Source organism: Marmota flaviventris, chromosome 3 (genome assembly GCF_047511675.1).
Source record: "Marmota flaviventris isolate mMarFla1 chromosome 3, mMarFla1.hap1, whole genome shotgun sequence".
NCBI classification, from domain to species: Eukaryota; Metazoa; Chordata; class Mammalia; order Rodentia; family Sciuridae; genus Marmota; species Marmota flaviventris.
Window position 1 is genome coordinate 84443309 of NC_092500.1, and position 13363 is coordinate 84456671.

The window sequence follows — 13363 nt, forward strand, 5'->3', positions numbered from 1 at the left end:
CTAAAAAGAGCATGCTACTGGGACACTGCTACATCGATGTTCATAGCAGGTCAATTCACAATAGCAAGACTGTGGAACCAACCTAGATGCCCTTCAATAGACGAATGGATAAAAAAAATGTGGCATTTATGCACAATGGAGTATTACTCTGCATTAAAAAAATGACAAAATCATAGAATTTGCAGGGAAATGGATGGCATTAGAGCAGATTATGCTAAGTGAAGCTAGCCAATCCCTAAAAAACAAATGCCAAATGTCTTCTTTGATATAAGGAGAGTAACTAAGAACAGAGTAGGGACGAAGAGCAGGAGAAGAAGATTAACATTAAACAGGGATGAGAGGTGGGAGGGAAAGGGAGAGAGAAGGGAAATTGCATGGAAATGGAAGGAGAACCTCAGGGTTATACAAAAGTACATACAAGAGGAAGTGAGGGGAAAGGGAAAAATAATACAAGGGGGAGAAATGAATGACAGTAGAGGGGGTAGAGAGAGAAGAGGGGAGGGGAGGGGAGGGGAGGGGGGATAGTAGAGGATAGGAAAGGCAGCAGAACACAACAGACACTAGTATGGCAATATGTAAATCAATGGATGTGTAACTGATGTGATTCTGCAATCTGTATATGGGGTAAAAATGGGAGTTCATAACCCCCTTAAATCAAAGTGTGAAATATGATATGTCAAGAACTATGTAATGTTTTGAACAACCAACAATAAAAAATTTAAAAAAAAAAAGACATCTGACTTTACATTTGGAATAAATTGAACTACTTGGGCTTGTGCATTGCATACACTGGTAGATTCACATTAAAATGTTTAAATTCATTAGGGCTTGATATTTCAAGAAAAAAAATCTGTCGTTAATTCAGGACAACTAAGATATACTTTTCATGAGTGGGAATGAAGAGGGAATCTAACCAGCTGGGTGATGTAGGTGCCAATATTCAGTTTCTCCAGGGCTCATGTAGAGGTCATTGGAATGACCTCTAATCTCTGCTCTCTGAGCCCAAAGATGAGTTTTTGTCTGGGTTCCAATAGTTCTTGTGTATTCGCTGACATAACTGACCTGAGCTTCCCTTTTGCAGTTTTCTTTTCCCTGTGTGCATGCAAAGCACCATCTTGAATCATGGTTGAAACTTTCCTTTGGTGTATTTTTAAATACTGATGTCTGAGTGATTGGTTAATGTCAGTTTTTGTGGTAGGTCAAATGGTGAACTCTCTTGAATGCTTTCCCAGAAGAGGTGAGATTGTCTTCTCTGACTTGTACAAAGATGTCAACAGTATGGATATGAACCAAGGCCCTAAGTCGGGCATTTTATCTTTTACTTCCTATAACTAGGGCTTGGTGGTAATGTTTTAAGTGGTTATGTTTACTAAATTTTTTTCTCACCTTTTAAGATATCAAACTTAGTTAAGGGTACACTAGTGAACTGAATTAAAGATTACTGGTCTTGTTAATATGCTCTTAATGGCAATTCAAAACTAGTTTTCTTTCTTTCTTTTTTAGCTTAATCCTGATTATCGAGATGCCCAAAATGAAGGAAAAAATGTGGTGAGTAAAATTTTTTCTTCCCTAATAAATCCTGTATTTCATATGAACAAATGGAAAATTCAGTATCAAATTTGAAGACCAGAATCTCTGAGAATCTCTCTCTTGAGATTCTCTGAGTAGAGCTATGGATGAAAGAAAAAAGATAAAAGATGATATAGCTTAGATTATAAGAAGTCCAATTAAGTCACTGAGGGAGACTTCTAGCAATTTGAAGAACAAAAAAGGAAAACAAGAACAAAAGTAAAAAAAAAAATTACACTTTTTCCCCATTTAGCTGTTGGTCATTTGTGTGTCTTCTTTTGACAAGTGTCTGTCCCATTCTTCAGTTGGATTATTTGTTCTTTTGCCATTGAGAAGAGTTCCTTATAAATTTTGGATGTATATTTTGCAGATACTTTCTCCTGTTCTCTAGGTTGTTTCTTCACTCTGTCTATCATTTCCTTTGATGTGCAGAGATATTTTAGTAACACTGTTTGTCAAAGTTGTGAAACTTTTGCTTTTGTTGCCTGTCTTTCTGAGGATTCATCTAAAAAAGCCTTGCCCAGACTAAAGTCATATAATATTTTCTATCTGTTTTTTTCTAGTAGTTTCATAACCACCAGGGAAATGCAAATCATAACTACAATGAGATATCACCTCCCTTCAGTTAGAATGACTATTATGAAAAAGACAAAAAATAGCAAATGGTGAGGGTTTGGGGAACTCTTATACATTGGAGGTTGAAATGCATAGCCATTATGAAAAGCAGCATGCAAGTCCCTCAAAATTTAAATACAGAACTGTAATATGATCCAGAAGTTCTACTGCTAGGTATATATCAAAAAGAAACAAAATAAGAGTGTCAAAGAGACATCTATACTTCCATGTTTATTGTTGCACTGTTTACAATAGCCAGGATATGGAATAAATCTAAATCTCCATTGACAGATAAATAGATAAAGAAGATGTGGTACTTATTGTATAAGAGAATACTATTCAGCACTGAAAAGATGAATCCTGCCATTTGCCATAACATGGATGTACCTGGAAGATGTTAAGTGACATAAAAGAGGCACAGAAAAACACGTACTGCATGATCCTCACTCACATGGAGAATCTGAAAATGTTGATCTCCTAGGAGTTAAGAGTAGAATGGTGTCTGGAGGCACATATTCCTAGAGAAGAGATGACACAGGCTTTCTCCAGTGCAAAACCTCCCCCTTAAATAGTTCTAAGGACTAATTGTCTAATGATTTATTTATATATAGTAAATAGGAGAACTAGGTTATGTTTATATGAAGTTCTGCCCAGTTAGTGAATTAAGATTTTAGTAAAATATCCATGCAGTTTTCTTATTTTCATAGATGCCACCAGTGTGTCCTTTCAACTGCCTTTGATTTAGAGGAAGAATAAGAGCTTTATGTGCTTAATCTGCACTTAGTAGGACTTATTTGCATATGTGTGGTACAGGAAATCTTAATATGTATCCTCTTTTTAGGTTGTCCTTCACACAATTTTTGACTAGTTTGTTTTTCTTGACAAGCTCTTCTCCTTGGATACAGGCCTTCTGAGAGGACCCAGCCTAGTATCTGGATCTCCCAGCCTGTGTTGAGGGTGGCTGGTTCTTCTGTCTCAATGTCCACTATCCCTAGAGTTTGTTGCTGCAGATTGACCCAGTGGGTATGTAGGCTAATGACCGTGAGTCTTTTTTCTTGTTTAAAGGAGTCCCTTTTGCTGAAAGTAGATGATTATTATTGCTGTAATGTTAGGAAAATATTAAGTTTGTCCTGAGCATCCATTGCCATTTGGTACAAATGACATTTGTTCTTTCTGTGAAAGAGAGATGCCCTTGAGTGTGTTTGCACACAATCTCTTAGTATGGCAAGTTGAAACATCAACTTTATGCTGGCTCAGTGACAAGCAACGTCACAAGGACAGCTGTAGGGAGATTGGTCTCTTCTAAGTCATTCTTGTCAGTTGCTCCATTGGTGACATGGCCCCTTTCCCTCTTCCCACTTCAATCTAACTTTAGTGTTTTTTGCTCTGATATCATGTGTTGAAGCTTGTACTGCTGTGGAAGTTAATGTCTGCTCTCGGTCAGGCTGTGCGAGGTACATGTGTGGACTTGGAGCATGCACACTTAGTGCCGTAATCAGTAATGTTTCACTGTGTTCAAACACATCTACATAGAGTCTTCATTTGGAAAAAGAAACCTACTAGTTTGATGTCCTAAAACAAAAGCTGCTAAAAATCATAGGGAAACCAACTGAGGAGGAAAGGTGACTAAGTGACTGAAATGTGCTTCTTCCCTGAACAGCCCACTTGACCGTGGGCCTGCGTGCAATCCTTCACTAGTTGCTTTGAAGGTGAAGCAAGGCCTTTGAGCGAAGAAATGGTTAGAAAAAACATTAAGCATTTTCTCTTTTTGCAAGTTGGTGAAAACAGATTCATCCAGGGAGCTTTATCTTTTCAAGTATCATATTCACTCTGGGAAACCTTATTTTCCCATGTTTTAGAGCATGCTGGGTTTTATTTAAAACTGGTTAAAATAAATGTTATTTCCAGGTGGAAAATGACTTTTGGTTTGGTTTGAGGGTAAGAAAGGGAGGGGAAACTGCTCTTTTAATTTAATAATTGCGTTCAGCCTATTTGATTATTAGAAATATCACTAATAAGTTTTCAGTTGTCTGAAATTAATTGTAAACATCAATACAGTACTCTTTGGTTATAGTAAAGACATCTTAAGATGAATGGCTCATATTTTGTGCAGTGTTTGATGTTCAAAACAAAATGTTACAACAATAAACAAACAAACTCTGAAAAAAAAGAGAATAGAATGGTGTTTTGCAGAGGGTGTGGAAAGTAGGGGGGAGGAGGGAATGGGAAAAGTAAGTTGATGGGTATAGAGTTACAATTAGGAGCAAGAAGTTCTAGGGTACTGTCGCACAGTAGTGTGAATATGATTAACAAGGATGTGCTGTTTATTACAAAACAGCTAGAAGAAAGTATTTGAATGTTCTTACTACCAAGAAATAATAACTGTTTAAGGTGGTAGATATTCTCATTATCTTAATTTAGTCATCACACAATGTATACATGAAATGAAACATCATATTGTACCCCATAAATATGTACAATTATTTTATGATAAAAAATTAAAATAAAAAAAACCCATAAATTTTACCCATTGACAGAGAGTTGAGTGTTCAGCTAACATGACTACGGTGTTTGCATCAGTGCACAGTTTATTTTGGGGATGGGGCAAGGGAATCAAGTCAGAACTTCTGACCTGATTCAGTCCTGCTTGACTGACTCCTCTTTCCATTTGACTGTTGGGATTACAATTGAAAGGAAGCTGAAGTCTCGTGCCATTGGCCCAGTGAAACTGTAATTTGTGTCAAAATAGCCCTCCATACAGATGTAGGCTTGTTCCATCAATTAGATCTATTTCTATTTCAGTTTTATCACCCTGGGTGGGCTCTTCTCCTCTCGGGTTTCCAGTGGCTGATCAAGATTGTTGGATTCTGTTTTTCTTATGATTTAAGAATATGCTCTCAGTAACCAGTTTAAAAAGCTGAGGATGAATCATGGCTTCTTTGGTTCTTCCTTTGAGTTTGTCACTGCAGCAGAGTCCACCAGAAACACACCTGCTGTTGAACAAGTTCAGTTTATTACTCTTCACAGGGAGATGCAGGCGCAACATGGGGAACTGCTGGGCATCTCAGGAAGAGCATGTTAGAATAACTCATTCTATGATTTGGACTTGCGTAAGGTACTTTTGAGGAGAATTTGAGGAAGTGGAGCTTTGTCATGGATAGAGATGCTGTTAGGAAGAAGAGAATCTTAATAAATTTTACCTGAAAGGAGGGAAGGCTAAAGATGCTTCTTTAGCCATTTATGTTAGCTAGGGAAGTATTTAGTCATTTTTGTGGCTTGGATGATATTCATATTTTGTCTGTTTTCAGACACCATTAAGGAGGGTCCTGTTTTTTGTCTTGACCCATCATGGTCAAAGTGTCCTTGTCTGAAGTCGATGTTGTGTGTCATTGTTCATATTAGCAAGAGAAAAACTAGCCTAGCTGGAGTACACCTGTTGGATGTCAGGGGCTGCTTTTCTTTCTTTCAAGGGTTATTTTATAACATTCTGTGAGGCTTCTTTAGCATGGTTTAGGACCAAGAGGGCCCTACATCTAGTACCACGTGTGTGCCATTGGAAGAGTCAGAGAGCTTTCTTGAGATTCAGTTTCCTTATCTAATGGGATGAAGATGTTTACCTTATATACCTCATCTGGGTGCCATGAGATAAAATGAGATCAAACAAAGGGAAACTGAATAAAAGATGTTAGTAGGCTAGCAATAAGGGTTGTCTCTATTACAAGGGCATGATATCAAAGTTTCACATTGAACAATTGAATTACATCTCTGTGCTCATTTCCTTTCTGCTTCATACTGTTGGTGGTACTACTGATGGCTGGGCAGAGTGGAGTGGGAGAATATGGGATATAAAGGTATATAGAGCACAGAAAATATAAATAACTCATGAATCTGTGGTGAAGTTCACTGTTTGTGCTAATCCAGCTTTTACCCTGTCTTGATACGTATTTTTTTCCTTTTTATTTCAAAACACCATTTCTTCATTTACCTCTGAAGGTGAGAAGAATGCTCTTCTGTTTAAGCAGTTGTCAGCAGCATTTCCTTAATTGCACACAAGACAGGTGGGGCTGCATTTGCTGGAGATGTTTATGACTGGATCTCATCTGTCATCTCAGAGAGACATCCAACTGGAGACACTTGATTTAATTTTTTTCCTCTCCAGAAACCCTAGCTTGAGAATAAACAAAATGGAGAGTATGGAACTATAACGATAACAATATGGCTTCTCATTTTATAGATCATTTACCACAGAGCAATAATTATGTTTCTGTCTAAAGAAGAAAACAGAGGAGGCTTCAGACTTTATCTCCTGCCTGTGAAATAAGAAATCAATTTCCCAAAACAGAAGGCCATTTCACCTCAGATCTGGGTTCCAGTAATGCTGAGTTCACTATGACTATGCTAATTTTTTCTTTCCTAATTTTCCCTAGGTTGTCTATTTAATGCCCAGTTAATATTTTTCCTGTAATTTAGAAACCTTTATCAAAACGTTGCCTTCCATTTTTGAAGTTTCAGAGGTTAATGCATGGTGCCGCAGAAATGAGGCGATGTGTGTCAGAGCTCCCATTAAGACCCAAATTGCTGTATTTATTTTACAAAGGAGTCTATTATTTCCAATCTTACAAATGTACAGCATCCACAGGGACCCGGTAAACATTGGAACCGTGTCAAGCCAGGCTTGGAACCTGACAGTCATTATTTCTTCTTGAAAGGTTGTATCTTTTCAAATGGCTCTGGGAAAGGGCTTTTTTAAAAATCTTTTTCTTCTTCTTCTTCTTTTTTTTTTTTTTTGATGTACTGCAGCACCATCTATATTAACACAACCATATTTATGTGGCATGTGATCTAATTTTTTGGAGGAGTATCTTTTGTTAATGGTGGGGTTTCTCAACCCTAGTAATATCTACATATTGGGCCAGGCAATTCTCTGTTGTGCGTGGGGTGTCCTTTGCATCTCAGGCTGTTTAGCAGCATCTATGACCTCTATTTACTAGGTAGGTGCCAACAGCCCCCCACCCCTAGTCCCTAGTTATGACAATTAAAAATATGTCTAGAAATTGTCAAATGACCCCCCCCCCCGGGACAAAATCTCCCCCATTGAGAACCACTGGTCTATCTACGTGCATTTATGTATACAAACAGAAATATTATTGGAATCAGGAAACTTTGCTGAAAATTTACTTGTACATTCTGTAGAATTTTGGGATGTGGTGATACCAGATTCTGAAAGACTCTCAAAATTCCTTGAGCACTGGCTTCTGAAAGTAAGATTCCCCCAATTTCTTTAGTTTTTTATTCTGTGTTCATCACTGGTTAAGTGCTAAGGGGGAAAAAAGAGAAAAAGAGAGAGTGAGGATTTTTTAAGGAAGCCCTGCAAGAGGAGGAACATGTGCAGCTTTAAGAGGCAGTGTTGTGTGTGGTTACATAAAGTCAGCAGCAAGCCCAAGAGGCTGCGAATGCAAACAGAGAAGCCTATGCATCATTATGCCATGGCCTCACACAGCTCAGAAAAGCAGACATGTTTCTTACAGAATGTCTCTGGCTCCCAACAACAGAATTGCAATGTGAGGTTCCTGCTAAAAATTTGATGACTCACCAGTGAGTAACACAGAAGGTGTTCCAGGGGTCTAACTGCTCTGCTGCCCCCGGCAGGCCCCAGGTCAGCAGGAGAAACCAGGAGAGCCCTGAGTTTCCTAAGTGGCTTTTCTTAAGGGCCAGTGTCTCCTGTAACCTGGGAGGCCCTGCCTCTCCTTCCCAGTGAAAATGCCAGTTTTCCAAGAGCCCAGTACTCGGTTAACATTCTGAGACCCTGTGTCACCCTAAATTGAGCTCACTGATGTTACATTTCACACCTGTTTAAGCTCTGTGGGACCTTAATGCATTTTTGTGATTCAAGGGAGACACCATTGAGCTGCAGTAATTCCACACAGGGAACTACTGTTTCTATGTCTTTCTTTTTCTTACTTAAAAATCAATGTGGGTTTATAAACAAAAGCCACATGCATATGGTTCTGAGCAGGATTGTCTTCATGCTATAAAGATCTAATATTGACTTTGTTCTATATTGAAGTCAGATTCATATATTAAAAAATATATACTTGAAACTTGTTATTGGGATATCATTAGTTAAAAATTCCAGAAGATGCCTTGAAGTTTACTGTCAAACTCTTTACAGAGAAAGTTCATGTAACAAATTAACAATGTATGAGAGATCAAAAACAAAATGCTTAAGACAACAGCACTTGTCTTAAAAAAAAACAACTAAACATGTTAAAAGCTCTTATTCACACATAAACAATTGTTGTGTTATTTATAAATGGAAAATTTTCTATTCATTAAAGCCATTTTTCAAAGACCTACATGAATTATTTAAGGGCAGAATAGTACATTCCATATATTCTATGTAATTAAAGTAAAACCACAGGTCTTAAATAGCATGAGTAACTCAGAGTGCCCTGTTTTAATTAACCCTAATTAGTGATTTTTTTTCTGTGTTTGGAAAAGATTCTCAGTGTTGCAATGTGAGAGTGTCAAAATAAAGAGGCTCCTGACTGATTTGCTTGGACCCCCACAGGAAGACAGTACCAGGGAGAGTCAGTAGGAGGGTTATCTTTAGGAACCTAGATCTGATATCTTCTTATTGGTCTAGAAAATTCATTTCATTAGCATTCCAAAAGGAGAATGAATGGAGGGGGATTGACTCCTCCTAAGTGAACTCACAAGTGACCATAAGCCACAACACCAACTTTCATAAGCCACAACACCAACTTTCAACTGTTAGTAGATCTAAATAGTTGGGTCAGTTAGTGCATTGCCCTTGAAAGAATATCTATATCAAAAGCTAAATTATAATAAGAAGATTGGTGTATCGGAGACCCAGTCAGGAAATTATATGCCATAGTCCTTTTAGGACTATGGCATTCTACCAAGAAGATTGGCATACCCGTTTATTACATCTATGCTCTTCAGTGATCTGAGAACCTGTAAAGTTCTTACTCACAGATGCTCCATTTATTTAGGTTACATGCTGATCTTCTGTTAATAAAGCCTTTCTTCAAACATGGTCCAGTGTAATTGATAAGCTCTTAGTTGTTCCATTCCAACATTCCACGGAAGCCGCTTGTGTGCTACTACGATGGAAAGTGTCCCTATATTTCATGTGTTGGCAACTTGGTCCCCAATGCAGTGGTGTGGAGAGGTGGGACTTTTGGGAGGTGACTGTGGCATGAGGGCTCTTCCCTCATGAATGGGTTAATTTATTCAGGGATTTGTAGGTTATTGTAGACATGGCTTTATGATAAAAGTGAACTCTCTGACTAGCTTGCTCTGTTTTGCCATGTGGTGCCTTGTACCACGTTAGGGTACAGCGAGAAGGTGTCACCAGCAGTCAGCACCGTGTTCCTGAACCTCCAGCCTCCAGAATCATTAGCTAAATAAACCGTTCTTCTTATAAGCTACCCAATCTGTGGTGTTCAGTTGTAGCAACAGAAAACAGACTAAGATATGCCCAAATCCCATTACCTACATGTACACAAAAATCCTTCTAGTTATTTCTACAACTGACTGATCTCGTCCATCATTTCTGTGTTCTTACATTCTGAGGCAGTCTTCTCTCATGTGTGTTAACGCCACTCACCGTGTCGGTAGTTCTTTCTTTTTTGCAGCAAAAGCATTATGAAATCCAAAAAGTCAGAACCTAATGTAAGAGAATATCTTATGTTCTTTCATAGTATTTATTTGCCACTGTTATCATCCTGGCCTGTTTCTCCCCATGTTTCATATTTCTGAGGATATAATTTAAAACAAACTTCCTTTTGCTTCTTTTGGAATGACCACTTCCTCTTCTTGAACCTCCTCCTTCTTCCTTATGTTCCTCAGCCTCTTCATTGAAATCCTTACCGTCTTCAGTATCATCTGTCAATGTGCTTTTAACCTTGAGAAGCCACTCTTAGTTGCATGCGGTGTTCTACTGGGCCTGTTAAGGATTCTGTGGGCCTTGTTCAGGCCTTCTTGTCTCAGCTGTTTGCAGTCAGCAGTGTGGTTTCTGTGGCACCATCAGATGTTAGAGCCTTAGAGAATAGTGCTTCATTACCAGGTATATCTTAGCATAACACCTGGATTTTCTTATTAAGTTGCATGATATAGACCAGGACACAACACACCTCTGCCTGCCTGCATGCCTTCCTTCCTTCCTTCCTTTTTTCCTTCTCTCTCCTTTTAAAAATTGTATACACTTATGGTGTATCACATGATGTTTTAATATACATAAACATGGTGAAATTATTATTATCATCAAACAAATTAACATATCCATTATCTCATATAGTTACCTTTTATTTTTTGTGGGGGGAGGAGGTACCAGGGTTTGAACCCAGGAGCACTTAACTGATACCATGTGGTATTTTGTTTTCTTGTGTCTGGTTTATTTTACTTGGCATTATGACCCCTACGTTTATATCTGTTATCACAAATGTCAAGGTCTCCCCCCATTTTTTTTTAAAGTCTGAATAATATTCCATTGTTCAGTTCCTTGACTTATGATGGGATCACATTCTGTTAAACCTATTGTAAGTTGAAAATATTGTAGTTGAAATTGTGTTTAACATTCCTAACCTACCAAACATCATATCCTTAGCAATACAGTATACTATTAATCATTGGTTGTTGATTCTTGAGACCTTGTAGCTGACTTGGAGCTGAGGTTTTTTGGCATAGCAAGAGAGTATCATGCTGCAGATTGCTAGCCTATGAAAAGATCATTTTTTGGAGTGTGGTTTCTAATGAATGCATATTGATTTTACACATCATAATGTCAAAAAAATTATAAGTCAAGCCATTATAAATGGGGGACCATCTGTCTCTCTTTATGTGTATTTATATATGTCTCACAGATTTCTTTGCCTTTTCATCCATCAATGGACAACTTATGTTGTCTCCATGCGATGACCATTGTGAATAGTACTTCAGTGAATGTGGGGCACAGATGTCTTTATGAGTGGAGATTTCATCTTCTTTGGTTCTGTGCCCAGAGGAGGGATTATTGGGCCACGTAATAGTTCTCTTTTTAGTTTTTTTTAGGAACATCCATATTGTGTTTCATAAGGGCTGCACTTACAGTCCCACCAACAGTGTGCGATGGTTCTTTTCTCTCTACACCCTCCCAACACTTATTGTCTCTTGTCTTCTTGAAAATACACATTCTAACGGTGTGATAGTTCATGGTGGTTTAGATTTGTATTTCCATGATGCTTAGTGATGTTGAGCACCTTTTCATATATTTGTTTCCTGTATGTATGTCTTTAATTTTGGATCTAGATGAAGCCTCATTTCTTCTCTGTATTTGGTTTATCAAATGGCCCAAACCCTTACTTTTCAATAGATTGAAGGAAACAAGCTATTGTGACTGTGAGTGCCATAAAGATGTGCCTGGATCCAATGCCACCCAGGAGTGTGTGTCTTGATAATAGTTTCCTCAAAGACTGTCAGGTCTAATCTGCTTTTTCTGGGTCTTGTGAAATAGACATCTTTAGAAACATGCAAATTCAAACACTATCTCCTGATTAAGTGGCGAGTTTAATAAGAAAGTTGATAAAAGTACATAACTTTATATCTTCTCAACAGAGAGATGGAGACCTTCCAACTTCAAAGAAAAAACGCCAGTCAGGAGAGAAGATCATGTATACTTTGGTCTCAGTCCCACATGGAAACGACATTGCATCTCTTTTTGAACTGGATGCCACAACTCTTCAGAGAGCTGACTGCTTGGTTCCGAGGTAAAAAAAAAAAAAAAAAGAATATATAGTTAAAAGATGTTTCTTTGAATAGTTTTAGGAGTAAGTAAGGAATGAAAATCATAATGTTAATATAATTTCTGTGATATCCAGAGCATAAGTGAAGAAAAAGTGTGTAAAATATTGTGCCTCTTTTGTGAGTAGATTAACATAGTTTATTTTATTCTTATAAATAATTAAAAGGTACAGGACCAATTGAGTTCTGAAAAATTCATAAGAATCATTTATTCCTATTACTTATATGGCCTTTGGTTACAAAAATGATAAATAATCTAAAAGCATTTCTAGGAATACTTTTATCATTTATTTTTATTATGTCAGGTTTCCCACTTCATTTGTTCATTTATTTAGTGATTCAGTCAACAATATTTAAGGAACATTGATTACATTCCAGGCATTGCCTTTAGCACTGAGAAGACAACAGTGAGCAAACTGGTTATATACTGACATTCAAATGGAAGAGACAAGCAGTAAATAAACCAGCAAACACAAAATATAGGGTCAGGTAATAACAATGCTTTGAAGAAAAATTGCAGAGTATAGAGAATTCTGTTAGATCAGAGTGTGCAGGAATGGCCCTTGAATCAAGGGATTGTGTCCACTCCATCTGGGAGGAGTGTTTCAAGCAGCAGGAAAAGGGAATGGAAGAATCTTGAAATTTACTAGGTGTTTTTAAGGACCAATGAGGAGGCAAGTAGAGTTGGACCTAAGTGGGTAAGGGGGGAGGGTGATGGGAAATGAGGCAGTCAGAACCTCATGTAAGAGAATATCTTATGTTCTTTTGCTTGAATTTGACTATTTCAGTTGACCTCTTTTGCCCACAACTCTCTTCCAACAGTAGCACCCTGATGCACTTGTTGGACACACTGTGTGCCGTCCACATTGTTGGGCTAGGGTGGGGTATCGCTCAGTTGGCCTTGATGGAGCAGTGTTATACTTAGGCCTTGGGTAGAGGTTAAGTGAATGAAGGTAACTATGCAAAGATGCAGGCGCTGTTGTATCAGGCCCTTTTGGGAAGGGTAAAATGTGGCTGTACTAATACTGCTGAGAAACACCACTGTGGAGTGTCCCAGGGTATGAGAATTCCATGGTATTCTCATTCATGAGGAATGTTGCTGAATCTTGACTTTATGTGAGTCCATCTCTCAGGCTTCCCTTTCTCCCATATGGTCTATAAAGAGATCCCCTATCAGGTCTGTCTCCTGCCTTGTCTTCCCAGAATTGGGATCTTAATTACTCCTTGGAATGACTTCACTCATTTTAGATTTTTTAGCAAAATTGGAGGGTTTTTTTTTGGGGGGGGGTACTTGGGAATGAACCCAAGGGTGTTTAACCACTGAACCACATCCCCAACTATTTTTTTTTTAAACAAAATATTTTATTTAGAGACA

At 38.0% G+C, this 13363-nt stretch overlaps 1 protein-coding gene across 2 annotated transcripts in view; it reads left to right on the forward strand.

The window, feature by feature from the left end:
* Positions 1–13363, forward strand: part of Itpr2 (inositol 1,4,5-trisphosphate receptor type 2) — a 481279-nt gene that overhangs the window by 121889 nt on the left and 346027 nt on the right. For both annotated transcript variants that reach the window (XM_027934069.2, XM_071610047.1), the window contains 2 exons: positions 1504–1548; positions 11803–11954. In XM_027934069.2, the coding sequence (XP_027789870.1) occupies positions 1504–1548; positions 11803–11954 (197 nt within the window). The remainder of the gene's footprint in view (positions 1–1503; positions 1549–11802; positions 11955–13363) is intronic.